At 34.1% G+C, this 18,163-nt stretch overlaps 1 protein-coding gene across 1 annotated transcript in view; it reads right to left on the bottom strand.

Annotated features, from left to right (window-relative positions):
- Positions 1–18,163, bottom strand: part of LOC110378812 (uncharacterized) — a 93,879-nt gene that overhangs the window by 9,514 nt on the left and 66,202 nt on the right. Inside the window, exons 6-8 of the mRNA XM_021338227.3 lie at positions 17,794–17,937; positions 6,665–6,757; positions 902–1,066 (exon numbers count right to left, since the gene is read on the bottom strand). Coding sequence (XP_021193902.1) covers positions 902–1,066; positions 6,665–6,757; positions 17,794–17,937 — 402 coding nt within the window. The remainder of the gene's footprint in view (positions 1–901; positions 1,067–6,664; positions 6,758–17,793; positions 17,938–18,163) is intronic.

Here is an 18,163-nt window from a genome sequence, read left to right on the forward strand (position 1 = left end):
TAGAACTACATTAGTCCTTTATTGGACTCGCACAATTAACTTATTCTTGAATTAAATACTTATGTTTATGAATGCGTACCTAAATATCTCTGAATGATAAATTGTTGTATAATATGTTAAGCCCTCAATGGCAAAAACTATTTTAAGACACAGATTAATGATGTGACTAGAACGTTGATATTTTCTTCAACGAAAATAACATTTTAGTTTATTTTGTGAATATATTTTTTCCCAATAGAGGAATACATTAATATATTACCAAGGATGAACATAATTTTGAAGTAGTTCTTGTGTGTTCTCAATTATTATTTTCTAGGCACGTTCCACTTGAATTTTGTGTACCCCTTTTTGCCTTACTGTTTAAAAAAAAATTTAAAAAGAAAATGTTGAAAAACAGATAGACGAAAAATTAATTTACTTTCCTCTAAAATGGTGGAACAATACATGGCTCTAGAACTTTTTCATTTAAAGCTTGACCATATTTTTTTATAGAAACAGCCAAAACGAAATAGAAAACCTTTTTTTTACAACATTGAAAAGCCAAATAGAAAATCTCCTTTTTTACAACGTTGGAAAAGCTTCCAATTTAAAACTTATTATCATCATATACTTTTTTTTCTTTAGTCAGATAGTGTTTATTTTTAAATTAAGGGTAATACATGTATTTACATGACCTAAAAATAAACTTATTTATACTTTACTAAAAACAATTATAAAATGGCATCAAAAAGCTCCTCCTCATCGCTGCCCAAGAGGCTGGCAACATTGCCACGTTGGATGGCAATGCTTAATTTTTGATAAAAATAAAAACCAGCCTTTGGGGCATTTAGGTTGTTTAGACTTATTTAGGTTACTTTGGTAACAATTACCCGACTGCCAAGAAGGGTTATGTTTTACTTACCATCTTTAGCCAGATGATGTCTGGGCGTTGATGGTGAAGGCTCGTCTCTGCTGATGCTGGTAATGTTCAGGCTGGTGGACATGGAAGGTCGCTGGGGTGGAACTGCCGCTACTGCGGGCGCGGGTGGCACGGCTGATTCACCCCACCAACGGTCGTTAGTCTCATCTGCAAGAGTTTAGTAGTTTAGTATATGTTTAGGAAGTTGGGAATTGAAGGTCGATGAAGTGGGTCTGATATACTGAGTGTTCTTCGTCTTGTATCCTAACAAAATTAATTATGAATACTTTGTGTTTACTCTGTAGAAATACTGCTATATCCGCTAGCAGTCTGTATTGCTGACAAAAAAGTGTCATCACCCAAAAATGTATGCCTAGCTACATTGTGTTTGTTGTGGAACCAGCTAATATAACCAATAGATCATCAAATAAGTGTACTTCATTAATAAGAACTTTGCCGCACCAGATCTCACTAGAGCTTCTTTATACTAACTTATTATACTCACTCAAGCATTTACAAAATATCCCGCCTTTTTAAGTGCCAAAACAGACCATCAGAATACAATTTACCAAATAACTTTTGTCGAGCGAAAAACCCAATATTGTATTTCACTTCACAAATATAAAAGACGAACTATCCACAAAAGGGTTTTTTATCATCGACTCGAGTCCTTCAAAGAAGCGAAAAATAAATTGAGATATTGAGAAACAGGGGGTCAGATTGATACGAATGAAATATTGAGATATCGTTCAGTCAATACCGATGCAGAACTGAACAGACAAAGGGTTAGGAATGGATGCAAAATTCAATTTGTTTGCCAACTCAATATGTGAGATTTGAACGACAAAAACAAAATACTGTCAACAATGTGCAGTATTGAGAAGCGTGAAATATAAACACGGTTCAAAAAAATCTTTATTAATAAATGCTCGAAAGAACAGAGGTCTTCTCTTCAACTACATGAATACAAAGAGAATTCAATCAAGGAACAATGAAAATGCAGATTTCCCAAAAGACAACAAACATTTCCAATCTACTGAACACCAAAGACTCCGGATATTAGTTAGATAACATAAAATATGAAGTTCACGATATAATACGATTGCTTCAGCTACTTTGTTAAAGTTTCCTTGTCAGACCAAACTTAATAAACGTCGATTGAAGACAGCAAGTTGAACATTTCAATGGAGGAAGAAAAGCAATTGCCTTCCGCACTAAGTTAAACTCAAAACGCCGCACCTTCAAGAGATACTGGTAATTCTACCGACAATATTAAAATTTCCATTTTGATCTTCAAGGAAAATGCAGAGAAGTTTTAAGTCGTTGCCGCTGGGCATCTTTGAGAGTATTAAGGGTTGCTAGATGAATAAATATAAATATGATGAAAAGATATTACTTTTCGTGCTTAAGTAGTTATATTAAAGTGTGTATTTATTTGTTACTTTATACTCTTGGTGCTTGAGATACATAAAAATATTTATACACATGTCTACTTTTAAGGATGAAAACACGGAACAGCAGTGTCTTCATACACAAAGATACTTGAGCTACGGTGACTAACTATGACAGTAATTAGGCATAATAAGACTGATTCAAATTGAGAAACAATGTTCTCATTACATAACCAATTAACGATCAAGATGAATGTATGTATATCACACTTTAATGAAACACTACATTTTGGGTGTATTTCTACGATAATATTCATCTAACGAGCGCGATAAACAATCAAGATCTGACTAGTAATGGAATTCCTATAGTCTAATGTTGGTACATTCGAGGAATGCTATTCAATTGATTATGACGTTTATTCGTGAACATAACGATGCACAATATTATAGGGAGTAGATAATCGGATGATTGAACAAGAAACTAAAATTACTAAACATGTAAGAACGAAGACAAATAATTCTTCAAGAACTTGCTCATTTTTTACAAACCAGCACTCACAACATTACTAATAGATTTAGAACATTATGAGCCGTCACGAGCGTCTGAGGAGAACCTTTTATCTTATAATCCGTTTTCACACTGACAAAGCAAAGAAGTGCCCTGACGCCAGCCAAACAAATCCTCGAGTCCAAATTAAGAGGAGATTAAGCAAATTTCTTCGTTTGTCCCGTTCCATACACTTTGGAAGTTGGATAATACACTTAGCAGGGAAGATATTGATTGTAATCTCATGCTCGGCCCATAATTCTTGGGAGCCCTTATAATAAAATGGATTGGTGAGCTTTAATCCTATTGGCCTACTTGAGTTTTGTTAATTTGAAGTGTTTTGTGTAATATCGTAATTTTGTGCTTATTTTCCGTTGAAGTATGATTATGATGTTACCTTTGTTTAGCTATGTAATGTTTATACAATATTATATACTATTTCTATCACATATTACTTGCAGAACGGACATACATACTTTTGATAGTGATATTAAAATACTACTCAGAATTAGGTACTTATTGGTTGTCAGAGGTACGTGTGTTAGGAGGGTATTGAAACGTGCAAAACGTATATAAAATGGTGTACTAATTTGTATTCAAACATCCACTTCCTTGAATTAAAATACTGATTTTCTTACAGCCTACATGGGCTGTATTTACTCAGTAAAATTTATTAGTCATAAAGTTTGTAGGTATATGCGAGGCTTGAAGGCAAGCTCTGAAACAATTTTATATATGTGTTACGAATGCTGTAATGAATAAGTGCTTCTACTTGCACTAGAAGTAGCTTTAAATTGCAGACTTTTCAGTCGGCCGACAGTTTTATCGGGCGCTTGATAAGAAAGGATATGTATGAAAACGCGCACATAACAACTATCAGGTGGTATTTGACCGGTATCAGACGGACTAAAATCTTTGAGTGAATTCACTATAAAAAAATATGTATTCTAACCATCGGCCCAGCCAGCGGCCGGTAAGATAGAATGGGACCGGATGGAATAAGGATTATTAATATTTTATCAAATTATTTTTTTAGTAGTCTTTTTTTTTAATATTCTATTTCTGCACAGGATGTTTGAACTACTTTGAGCGTTACTATCAAGTAACGCTCAATGGGCAGATATTTTATCGCATCCCTAATTTTTTGTGCACGTTGTTATTTTGCGTAGGAATAATATTAATATAAAATAAATTTTTATTTTATCTTTATGCTGCATTAACAACATACCAATGGTTATTTTATAACGCGTTTGCAAAAGTGTTCTGAATAGCTGATTCTAACACTTTTTGTGTTGTAGTATAAATAGAAAATCTAAATAATAAAGATCTTCACGTCAGATTTTCATTTTTTCGTTCTCAATAGACAAGACAAGAAAATTTTATATTGCTTACAAAGAAAATAACGTCCAAATTTTAGTCCAAATTCCGTAAAATACATGAAATAGTAATTTTTAAAGAAACAAAAGAGAATTTCTTAAAAAATAATGCTTTGTCTTTTTAAATCCAAACTAATATTATAAATGCGAAAGTAACTCTGTCTGTCTGTCTGTCTTTTCTTCACGCCTAAACTACTGAACCGATTTGTGTGAAATTTGGTACAGACATAGTTTGAAACTTGAGAAAGGACATAGGATAGTTTTTATTACAAAAAAAATAAAAATAAAATTATTCCGGACATATAGCGCCATCTATTGGTCAAATCAAAAATCTGCTGGTAATCACTATTCCACGCGAACGAAGTTGCGGGCAAAAGCTAGTATTTTCTAACTATTCTTTTGCACGACTAATTAAGTCTGACAGCTAAGTATGAAAACTTTTGATGCTGAAATGCTTCAAGTTTTATGAATACGTAAAGGACATAAAATGCTCTTATATAAAGTTACAACGAACACCAAGTTAGTGAAGAAAACAGTTTTAATACACATTTTTCATTCTAGTTTCATGTTTGTAAAAGTTTTATTAGTGTGAAAATATCTCTTCGACTTCTGAACAAGAATAGAAAATACTTTCCATAATACCTAATATTCTTTACGCGTCATTTATTCTTACTACAATAGAACTGATCATTTTGTTCTTTTGTTAAACGCGCTAATCTCATACTACAACGGTACAATTTGACAAAAATGATTCACATTTTGAAGACTAATTTTCTAAGAGGCCAGTATTTATTCGAATTCACGAAGTAGTTCCATCGGGCCGCGGTCCAAACCATGAGCTGAATGTAGTTTTAATTAAATTAAGCTAATTTTGTCTTGAGTAGAGCTCAATTCGTCACAAAACTAATATTCTCAAACACAGTAAATTAGCAGTGTAAAACACTGACTGTGTCCCAGTATCAAAGTAACAAACACTTACCTTACACAGGTTTAGTTAAACGAGTCTCACCTATACATGACCCCACCCGAATTGTGCTCTAGATTGCAAAGTTTCACGTACACCGATAGAATTCGCTAACTTTACACGTTTCTAAACCTCAATTCAGTAGCTCAAAACTTAAAACCGTTGAACAACAGCACTTGACAGGCGTGAAATATACATGGTAAGATTATTTAACGTAAAATACATAACGAAGTTTTCTAAAAATATAGAGTTAACTGGTGAAGAAACACCTAGAGAGACCAGTGACTAGTTTATGAAATGGAGTTTGTTGACCAAGAACCTCCTACGTGGGTTGATCGATTAAAGATTCAACTGCATTTTGGGTGATCAGAACGTAGATAGATGGGCGTCTGTTTAAAGCTAGTTCAGTTCCTTCATGTTTCGGAATGCAAGTTAAATCAGGTAGGTTTCAGTTGCCAATTTCATATATAATAACTGGTATACCAATAACGAATTAATAATTTGATCAATCCAAAAGCGAGCGTAGTGATTAACGCTCCTTTTCTGTATCCACAAGTGCAGTGGAGCAATAAAAAAGCTGATGATGCTGCATCGAGTAAAATTGGAAGTGGAGCCTAAAAGTACCTAACTCTTGACTATTCGCATAGGGTCGTTGTGAACATCGAAATTTTATAGTTTTTCACTGCAAACTTCGGGCACAGCCCTGATGATAGTCATTTGTTTAAGTGTTCCGCGTCAAGGGTTTGTTGTGGAGCGATTATTTTGATGGCTCACGTTAGGTAGATAGTGTTCGTGATTGCGGCCGACTATATTGTAGGCAGTTCGGCGGTTTAAGCGATGTTCGGTTGATGATTAAAATTTATGGCTTCGTAACTTCGATCGTATGAGTGGCTCGAATTAATTAGTGTACGGATTATATCCATAGTTGTATTTTTACCACGATTGGTTTAACAAGTGTATTAGTATTGAAATTCATAACAAAACCATTTATCTATTATTTTATCATCGAGTTAATCTTTAGTGGTTAATATTGTCAGTTTTACGATCACATCAAATCGTTCTATGATACAATTTATATGTACATTTTATAAGCCTTTTACTTATTAGCAGACCATACCAAAAATAAACGCATCATTTAGGAGTCTTATTGTGTAATAGTATGTTATCTTTCTCGTCCAGGCAAAGTCCATCGTTAAAGTTATCAGCGAAATTCACAACTAAGCACGTTGCTTAAGTCCATTCATGACGTAAAAATACTCTGACATTAACGCCCTTTCTATTATGTCTGAGCTTTGCCGTCAGAACTATTCAGCTGTATCTAGAAACTTGTTATCTTGGATCTGATAGTATTACCTAAAAATACGAATACACTTGAAGTAAATAGACTCTCAAGAACTGCCACCTAAATATAGTTTTGTGTAACGCTACTCCTGCCAAGTACGAGGCATCTGCTGGCTTAATAGGTTTAAAAAAATAAAAAGCACTTACCGACTTCATCGTGCTCAAGATCAGACACGTCGTGAGCAACCTCGTCCTCTTCAGGGGCACTCTCGTACCTCTCCTTTAACACCGTACGTGGAACTACAAAGAAAAACAAACTTTATTATAGTGCACGAAGGATTGTTTTACGTTAAAAAGAGTGACGAGGAATTCATTAGGGGATGTTAATTTTAGACTTTAGGGTGCTTCGTGTTTTGAGTATTTTTGCTTTTCAAGTGCGGTAGACAGTTTGTGTGACGGCAAGCAGTTTTTTACGGACGTGACCCGGTATCGATTCGCCTATTTTTCACTAAATCCCTGCCATTTTAGTCTGGAGATTTTATTTTGGAATCTTATTGAGTTTTTTAGATGGAGGTTTGACAGCTTTATTCGTTTACGTTCGTATATATTTTGTATTTAGACAGTATAAAAAGAAACGTTTGAATAAATTCAGGGACGGTGAAGTCGAATTTTATTTTGGCTTTACGTCGAAATATTTTTGAAGCCGTTTCGTTTTACGCTGAAAAGTCTAGTTGATTTTATCGGATCGAAATTGAAAACACAAAACTGCATAATAAATTGTCAATTGTGTTGCAATGGATATTTTAATTTTTGGGCCAGATTGTAGTTTATAGGAAGTAAGTATTCAATTTTGCAATAACAGGATGAACATTGATAACCATTTATCGCAGCTTATCGCGCTTTTTTACAAAGAGCATCCACATCATACAAATTATGAATAAAATATTTTATTCAGTACAAAATCACTGAAAAGACACTACATGAAGATTCAAAACAAAACCACAAAACGGATAACTTTATTGATCTTGTTTAAATTCATAATACATTTCTGTAAGACAGCGATTCCAAGTTTCCAGTTTAGCAAAGTTCTCGCGATATACAAATGTTCAAAGTAAACGCGATATTTCTATGCACATCGTGTATGCAACTAGACTTAGAGGGTGCAATTCTTGTCGCATGTGCAAGGGAAATTGCAATAAAAGCCAAGACAAACAAAATTGTGTTGCTCTGGCACAACGGTGGTGTGCTTCGATGCTTTTAAAATGTTTTGTTTATTATACATTGGTTATTTAGTGTCAATTTTGACTTTTAGCTTAAAGGAAAAAAATTGGTTACTGACTACGAGGTATACGTACGGTAGCTATAAGTATCAGTTGTTTAGATTCATAATACTCATAACCCACATAAATTCACTATTTTGAAAGCGCTCGCTCTTATTACTATTATGACAATGCGTGCGTACTCATATTTACGTACAGAGCTGTTTACCAAATACTATGTAATTTCTAAACAATCAATATCATTTAAGACTCGGCAATCGCATAGATTTACAACGTGCATCAATAAAATGTTGAAAACACGTCATAATATTTTAGATATTTAAATATAATATATTTCATTTAGTAAAACTCTCATAATTTCGAAAGTTTACCTTCAAAATAACTACACTTAGTTGCTGACAACGTACAAGTTCAAGTTGCTAGACAAATATAATGTGCAATTAAGTTGCAGACAAAATGGCATTCTGCATACAGATCTGTAGCGAAACTACATTACTCCTCGTTATTTAGATAGCTTTAGCTTAACATGCATCATAATTAGTCCGACTAGTACCGCTGGATTAAGATTTGTGTTTCAATTGTACTATCATTTTGGTATAGAGAGTAATTATCTAGCATGGTTTATTACTTTAAAAGTCTCCTCTTCTAGGTTTGTGTTCAAGTAAAGAGTACGCTCACAGTGCATACTTTTAGTCGACCGATAGTTTGTTTAGACTCATAAGTCAGAATGGAGATGGATAGTAGAAAGCACATTACAACGATGATGGCCGGTATCAGACTGACTGAAAACTGTGATTGGAATCAAGACTTTCCTCGGGTCAACCACACCTACATATATGTGTGATTCTATTCCCAAATAGTATTCCAAAAATTGACCCATACAAAATCCCCTAGACACTATAGATAAACAGAATAAACACAAGCAAACATTTCGTTACGAAATCTCAAGAGACAAGTAGTACTACGAGAACTGCACATTATGATAAAAAGGGCTCTTCTAAAGCACGCTGAAAGGAATCTACCATACTAGGAGATAATAAAAGCTGGAAGGACCACGGACTTTCCGTACTACGCTTCGCATTTTTATAACTCGGATTTATTGCTAGCGAGTCGTCGTCCAGTAATAACTTAACTGGAAGCGGTTTAAGTAAATAACTAAATCGATGAAAACAGTATTTATGTTTCATTTCTCCAGCGACAGTAATTTTACGCGTCAATAATTCTATAAGGACTCGTACTATGAAAACATTGGTCCTTGGAGTCTCGACTTGGCCAGGAAAAGTCGAGCAAAAACGAACATAAATTCTCGAGCAACTTTCCTTTAGATTTCATTGTTGTTTCCAGTTTATTTTACGGTATATTTATTTATTAGCAAAATCCGAAAATTCTATACAACTAAAAAAATTTATCATATAAAAAATAGCATTCCTAGTTTCACTGAATTTGCAAACGATCCCACAATCGGGAACTAAGTTACTCGTTACATTCGGATGCATTTATTCGGGAACAGCGCTATAATGTTGGAAATTTCTGATAAAGTGCGCCAATGGCGTGGCTAATGGCGTTTCAGATTTGTTTCCATGAACACCAAAAGGGAATTCAATGGTCTTAGTGTATTTGGCATTTTGCATAGGTAATTTTGTATTATGTGTGGAGTGAGGAGTGTTCATTACGTGTTTGTTTGCTATTTTATTTATGAGTTTATTGATTAAAAAATTAAATTCTAGCTCGGGAATTATTTATAAAAAACATTCAATCAATGTAACTCACAATTTTTTAGTTATTAGTTTGTAAAAAAACTCACTGATTTCTATCAATGTTACGTCAGATAAAAAAAAATTGAAGAACGTGATTTTTGTAGATAAGCCTTAAAGTATTGGTTAAACAAGATAAATAGCTGAAAAGGTGAAAATCCTTTTCCTATTTCCCAAAGAACGTTTGTAAATCATATTTCCTTCTTTAATTTTTCTTTCGAAGAAATATTTCATTAAGATTGATTAATTTATTACTTAAAACCACCTGACACGTTTTTTAAATCGTAATTATTTTTGGTATTCCTTTCCTCCTTTTCAATCTTCTTATATTTTGTAAAAAAATAATCGCCTATTATGTAAAAAATATCAATAAAATATGTTACAGAAAAACTACATTTAATTTCTAGAAATTGTCTTTGAAATTCAAAGAGCTTCGGGTAACAGTAAAACCAGATTCATTTACCGACAGAAATTACCTTTTTTATATTTATTAGTTCAAACGTCTTCCGCTAGAAATGACAAAAATGTCTCGTATTTCCGTAATTTGACTTTACGACATTTTTATTAACGAGATAGACGAATCTTCAAATGCTTCCATAGTCTTAATCCTGGAAAGGACTCGCCCGAAGATAAATTTTCGCAAAAGCTGAATCAACTGTTCACAAATCTTTGGGGATTTATATCTTTTCTAATTTACCTTTTTACTATCCGAAGGGACTAAGAATGTTGGTATTTATGATGAATTTTGTGAAGACTATAAAGTTTTAGGAAATTTTTGATCACTCGTCAACCAGAGAGTAGGCTGTACCGAACTCTTTTACGTTCATAAAAGTAGTAATCTGTTCTAGTGACTTTATATCTATGGTTGGTAATGGGACACATAATCCGAATTCCCGTTAACTTGTAGCATAAACAAGGTTAGGTATTATAAGGACTCCATGTCTCGAGTTACCGACGTGTGTTCCGAATCACAAATAGGTGAACTTTGTCTTTTGACTTAGTTTTGTGTAATGTAATTGTTTTAGTTTTCGAACCCAACGTGTATTTATTTGTTTATTGTTCGGCGGTTGTATCGATTCGTTTTCAAACTCACCTGATTCTCGATACAAAAGTAGAAGCTCATTTAATATTCTGAAGATTATTTTTTCATATCTACACGAATTTCCATTATCTTCCGAGCCTAACCCAACTTTGTTGGGGTCGACTTCCAGTCTAACTGGATGCAGCTGAGTACCATTATTTTACAAGGAGCGACGGCCTATCTGAGCTCCTCAACCCAGTTACCCGGGCAACCCAATACCCCTTGGAAAGATTGGTTGTATATCTACACGAAATGTATTGTACTGTCATTAAAATCGTCATGATCGGTAATTCATTAACAAAAGCTGTCGTTGAAGCTGGTTTTACATCAATTTATTGTGTACGTGAAAATCATACTTACCGTCATTGATTAATTTATAATTAAAATAACAATGTCCATCATATCATATCAACAATTTAAATGTCATGTTGCTTATTCTGTGTAAAATCATTTAATAGTAACAATACAGTTTAAATAGGTACCTACTTCATCTGTGTTCTGCTTGTACACAAATGATCAATAAGCAAGTATGTGATCTGATGTCCACCTAGCCGATTATCAGCTACAATGGCTGTTCTCATGTAAGGAGACAGCCAACTGCGCAGGACATATTAAAGTGCACGAGCATTTGCGCAGATATAGGTGCACTCAGTACTCCTTCACTCTCATAGCCCGATGGGATCCTAATCCGACACGACCGGAATGAGATCAGGCGCAAGCAAGTATGTAACATTGTCATAGCTTATACAAAATCTACGATAGACAACGCGATATCCTTATAAAAAAGAAAACAAACTGTTTCCATGTATTCTACGTATTTTTTTTTATCTTTCACGAGCTTACTGCGAGCTTATTTTGAAAATCTCTCTCATGTTTATATACTGGTGTGTATCTAATCTTGTATCTTCTGAATACATTTTTATTCTAGAACAATAAGGTTCTTTCCGGCTCAAGCGATTTCACTTCGGTTCAGTTGCCAAATGCAGTTGGGATCTCTAAAAAACATTTGTGTGGCCACTGACTTAGGCATATTGCTATATTATTTGTGTAGTATTAGAATTTTGGTTCATACATACTGAGAGTGTTTTTTTGTTGTGTCAATTTTTATTTATGATATTCAAAGTAGGTATAGTACGCAGCGTAAAAAAACAAGTTTTATTTTAGTCATTGTTAATTTATGTATTCCGATATACACAGATATATTTTAGTTATATTTTGCTCTTATAATAACAAAAAGAAAACTGACGGTTTTATTCAAAGGATTTTCACATTCCTTTGTACACATATTCTTTAGCTGAAAAATAATAAGTACTTAACGGTAACTTTTGCAGATCGAATTGTTACTTTTAATGAATGTCAGGCTGTACCTTTGTGAGATTTCTCTTAATTTACATATTGAGTACCTATTAGTTTTCAATAATAATTCTTTCATTATAATAAATCATTTTATGTTGAAAATATATCGACAGCTTACCTGACCTACATACATAGTTCCACCTTACTATATAAATCAACCAATATCATAGTAGTTTGTTCCACGCCTAACCATTTCGCTTGATGACAAGCAGTTTCCAAAAAGAACTATTTGGCCACAATAACTGTATTTGATAACATGTTTTTATTAGGTAAAACGCCGTATTAGATTATTTTTGATACACTTTCAAAGGTAATAAAATATTATTAGAGAGTAAACTATAAACGTACCCTGTAATAGTTTTGTGACCAAACAATGGACAATCGTTTATGAAAATTGCCGTTACGATCAAAATTTATGTTTCTAATACTGTAATTTCAAATATGAATGAACCATTTATTATTTTTATTATTCGCACTATTATAAATCATCATTTTTTAATGTTAAAATAATTTCTATATTTTACTATCTTTGTCATTGCTTTTCCACTTTTCGATTAATAAATTGATATAAAAGCAGCAATTTATTTTGAATTAAATTCTTAAACGATCGAAATACATTTCTAAAAGTGCTATTTAGAATTTCAAATCGCTTAAGAAGTTATTAGGAAAATAGATTTAATTTATGATTGAAATGGCCTTTTCACATTTAATGTTTAGATGAAATATTTTATTTATTATTAATGGTCGATGCTTGATTTTTTATCTCAACGGACCGGCTTAGACAAGTGGTTTTAACGTAAGTAATATAGAATATTGTCAATGTATGCGATTGAACATAGCACACATTAAAAACACTTATGTGTGACGAGCGTTTAGGGAGCTGTCTTAAGACATATGTGATAATCTAAGTGTTCATATGCGCGTGGATGAAACCACGGCAAAACATCAAGTATCAAATAAATTAAGTCTCTTCATTATTTCAGTTGTACCAAAAACCCCTGACATTCCAAGACCACGGCAGAATAATCATAATAGCAAAACATACAGGGGTCCATGTACCATTACCCTGAACCTGGGAAATTGAGGCTTAAGCGTGAGTTGAGGCCATAAGCCCTAAGACACACGTTACAGGAGATTGCAGCCGATATTGTACACAACATGCTATGTGGTCTTAGTCACAGAGGAATGAAAGGTAACGGAAATGCTATAAGGAAGGTAGGTCAGGCCTTCTTGTAGGTCAAAGTTAGGTAAGGTAGACGTGGTCGGCTACCAGAACTAACCAGGCGTTCGGGTTCCTTGTCAAATCAAAAACAACCTGATAAATCTGCGAAAAATTGGTCTTGATTGATTTGTGATTTTATTTTAAAAATAACTGGCGGGTTCCCCAGAAGGCGTGTAAAGGCGGAGGTAGCCACGTTCCTCGTCCCCCGAACATTCCGCATTTTGGTGCGCTACTTTCTTAGGAGACTTTGTGACATCTCCGCTAGACATTTTGTTCTCCGTGGTCCTAACGTTACGATTGCATTGTGGTGCTACGCTCACTATCTAAATATATAAAACTCAAAGGTGACTGACTGACTGACTGACATAGTGATCTATCAACGCACAGCTGAAACCACTGGACGGATCGGGCTGAAATTTAGCATGCAGGTAGATGTTATGACGTAGGCATCCGCTAAGAAAGGATTTTGATCAATTCTACCCCCAAGGGGATAAAATAGGGGATGAAAGTTTGTATGAAACTTTGTCAATTTTAAATCGACTGAGACTTTGCATGCATAAAGCTACTATGGCGTAGGCTACCCTTAAGAAAGGATTTTGATAAATTCCATCCCTAAGGGGATAAAATAGGGGATGAAAGTTTGTATACATCTTCTTAGATTTTATGAAGAAGTCCTGATGACGAATCAGAATTTTATGATGACGTTCGCTTAAATACGATTTTGATTAATTCAACCCCCATTCAACCCCCACGGGTGATAAAATAAGGGATGATGAAGGACGATTTGTTTAACGCGCCTAATGACAGATTAGTAAAGAATATTGTGTATAAAGAAGTTTTGTAGGCCCTAATTTTTTACACACGCTGAACAAAAGTAAAGCCGCAAAAACCATACCTAATTAATAATAATACTTCTTAACGCGAGCGAAGCCGCGGGCAAAAGCTAGTGGTAAATAAACAGAAAGTTTCCTACACTTAAAATATGTTCGAGTGATTCATGTCTACTTTTCAATTTTAGTAAGTGTTTGACTTTTGTTACACTTAACTACATATTGTTCTATCTATCTAGACACACGGCAGTGTGTCCGCCAAGTTCGAGCAAAAAAGGCGACACACCGGCCGTGGGTTATATTACACGAACCATTTCGGGCCAAATTTGACCCCCCTGTAACTCAAAATCTATTTTATTTACGCATATCAAATTTCTAGTATCTGTTGAGACCCCCTCACTTATCTAAAATACAAAATTTCATTAATATACCTATTGTAGGTCTTGAGATATTGACGTCAGAAAATCGCTATTTTTACTATACACTCACTGACTGATTCACTTATTCACTGATTCACTGACTCACTCATCAAAAACCTAGACCACTTCCAATGGTCGTATTGACTTGAAATTTGGCATGGAGGTAGGTCTTTATGTCAAGGTAAAGGGAAAAATCTGAAAATGGCCAAGTGTAAGTCGGTTTCAAAATAATGAAGGTGTTTTATACTCGGTGTAAATTTGTACCCCTAAGGAACTAAAACGAACTAAATTTATCTATATTTATATAATATATCTTCGAATGGTACAAAGGTTTGTATTTAGTCAAAGTAAAGTAAAAATCTGAAAACGGCCAAGTGTGAATCACTTTCGAAAATAACGAATGTGAAACTTTGATCCACGAACATAATATATGATAACATGTCATGTCAGTCAGTTGGTAAATCTAGTCATAGTTAATCTAGTTCATTTCTTTGTAAGAAACATAGTGCATATTAAAAAATCTAAAAGATAGTATAAATGAGACATTTCTTTAACTAACTTCATCATAAGAAAAAAATAAAATAAACAACCTTACAAAATAAATGAAATCCCACCCAAAACAAAAATGTGAAAGACTGCCAAGTTCGATAATATGGGAATGCTTCGCCTATAAAAGAAGTGAGATCTGAATAAGAACCAAGTTCCATACACATACCTCAGTTAAAAATAGTTACTTTTTAATGATGATTACTTGGCAAGTTTTAATAGAAAATTAAATACTTGATTCATTGCGTTTAGTAGGTTTATAACAAGGTGTATGAAAACTTGCCAAGTAACATCATTAAAAAGTAACTATTTTAACTGAGGTATGTGTATGGTTCTTATTCAGATCTCAGGCGAAGATATTATCGAACTTGGCAGTCTTTCACATTTTTGTTTTGGGTGGGATAAATGTTACGTATCTACATACGTATTTTTAGTTCATATAATTTTTTATGTTGCAAATATGTATAAACATTAAACGGTTTAAGTTAGATGGAAAAATATTGGCTACTGAATATTCTATCCTCCGAGGTTATGGCATACCTACATAAAGCATTCTTTTTCTAGAAATTTTGATCCAATATAATCAGGAAGTGCTTGAAGCCAAAAATACAGACGTTCAAAGCAAAAATCGTGATTGAAAAAAGTTCCGTAGGTTCGTTCCTGTGTCCTGAATAATCTATGAGACGGAAATTAGACTTTTATAATTGTATTGGCTTCCTCCTTTATTCGGTTAAAGTGCTAAAAATATTTTGGATGGTATAAATAATAATATATCGACTTCAAATTCCAGTGACTGCTGACCACATATGTAAAAAGTAATTCCGTTATTTATTCAAGAACCTACAACCTTCGTATAAAATTACGTGACTCGATCAGAAGTTCATATTTTATTAACAGGATACCAAATTTTACTCAATTCAATAGCTTTTGCTTGAGAAATAAGTATATTGCTTATAAGAAAATTCAAAATGAAACACAATGACAACAACGGAACAAAAATGATTTACGGAACCGCGGTTCCATTCGAAAACCGCTGAAAGAAACACTTCCGTCAGCTGACCTCCAATAAATAAACATTTGACAAGGAAACAACGCGGAGAAAATACCCAAAAAATATTTTAAAAAACAGTAACAATACAGAACAAACTTCGTGACTGATCGACAAGAAACAACTTTCTTAAATCGAGAGATGGTGTTTCTGTTAAGTCTGTCGAAAAAAATACATTGTCTCGCGATCAAATTCAAAATAAATTCTCTGGAGTATTTTTCTTTCCAAATCGTTTAATATCTTGGGGAGACAATATTATGTACAAAATGGAGATAGCGGATTGAAATAATGTCGGCAGATGTTCATAAATATTAATAACTAACCAGGATTGACCCTGCGGTACTGTTTGCTTGTACACTTTAGTGGGCCCGGAGACAATAATGTAGAAAGCTTTAAAGCCATACGTTTGGCTGGGCCGTCTTCTCGTTGTTTGCAACTCTCCATTGTTGGGGTATATATCTTTCACGCTTTCAGGAGATATAACAAGGATTCCCTGAATTTCTGGCACTGTTGCTTTAGCTTTTGCTGTTCCTGTTAACACTTGCTTATTAATTTGGGCTTGTTTGCTAGTTGAGATGTTAAAGTCTAAGTAACTTAACAAATATTTCACACTAGTGGTTTTGTGGGTGCGAGACGCGCTTTATGAAGGTCATCTTTCGCACTAGCTGCTGTCAATTGTTTTCTATCCCACGCGTAAGCGTGGCATGGCCATAGGTAAGACACTAGCGATGCCGCGTGGACAATCCTGTATATTCCTAGGTTCCAGTCCAACCAAATACCTACAGCTGAATACCAGTCTTATAGGTACAAGAAGCGACTGCCTATCTGACCTCCTCAACCCAGTTACCCGGGCAACCCAAAGCCCTTTAAGACTTGGTATGACAATTAGGACAAGTTCCACAATTTTCTACCACTGTGTAATAGCCTGCAGTTCCAATAAGTACTAAATGAGCGTAACTGTGTAAGCTGGTACCTAAATCTGTGGAACAAACGTCGTCCATAGATTAAGACGACAAACAGTCTTGGAGCAATATTGCCATAACGCTTGCCAGACAAATTGCGGGCAGTCCGCTCTGTGTAATTCCTTTGTCTATTCTGTAACTGCTATGGTTTATAATTTAATTGGGAACTTATTATGGTATTCTATTTATTCAGTTATTGATTTATACATTATTGATTTTTTTGTAGTTTTGATGCTTTGTTTTTACCAAGTCTTTTTTGTTGAGAAAAGTACCTACATATGAACTTTAAAATAAATAAAATGTAAGTAAGCATGTTAGTTCTCATTACTTTAGAGCACTTTCTAAGTACCAGCTTTATCTACTTGAAGAGAATTTCTGAATAGACTGAAATTATTGTTTTATTAAAATGACAATTTATTTGCCTATCACTAACACGAAACGGTATTCGTTTTTAACAAATAGGTACATACATACATACTATTTTAAAAAATCAAAATCACCAAGTAGTCATGTATCCCCTGCAGTATGGATGACGCGTATATTTTACAGGTTTATACAAGAAATTAAAAAAGATCCTGCTTAAAAGTTACAGCGATAAAATTATCACATTTAAAAAGTTATTTCACTTTGTCTATTAAATCTCAATAATTACCTACTCTCATAATTGATTTAAACCGCTGCAAAATCTCTTGCGTAAGGCGTGCACTTAACCGCTCACCATACACTTTCCTCCATAAAAACAACATTTAAAACGGCCATTAAACCTGCACGTTGTTTAAAAGCATTTTACGACTTAATTGCTGAACTTACGAGCTTTAAAACATTCTCACAGACTCACCACAAGTGTAAACAACTTTGAGGTAGGTTCGACTCCCGGATCGGCACGGCCTGCCGAACATGTTGCTGTCAGCTGAGAGAACACATCTCCTCTTGCCGTGGCACTCCCTCATCGCAGTCTCCGTCGCATATGGCTCCAAACAGGCTGAGAAAAAAAGTTTTATTACCCATAAAATCTTTTTCGTAAATATTTGGACTCTTTACACAAGGAGATTCCTTAACACAGTCTCAAAATTCTCCGGATAAATTTCAAACTTCAAACATGGAACAGTGATAAAATTTCAGTACCCAAGCATTCCTCATTAATGTTATAGTAAGTACAAAATGACGACTCCTAAAACGTCCTAACAGTGCAATTTCTACGGAAACTG

Source organism: Helicoverpa armigera, chromosome 2 (assembly GCF_030705265.1).
Source record: "Helicoverpa armigera isolate CAAS_96S chromosome 2, ASM3070526v1, whole genome shotgun sequence".
NCBI lineage: Eukaryota > Metazoa > Arthropoda > Insecta > Lepidoptera > Noctuidae > Helicoverpa > Helicoverpa armigera.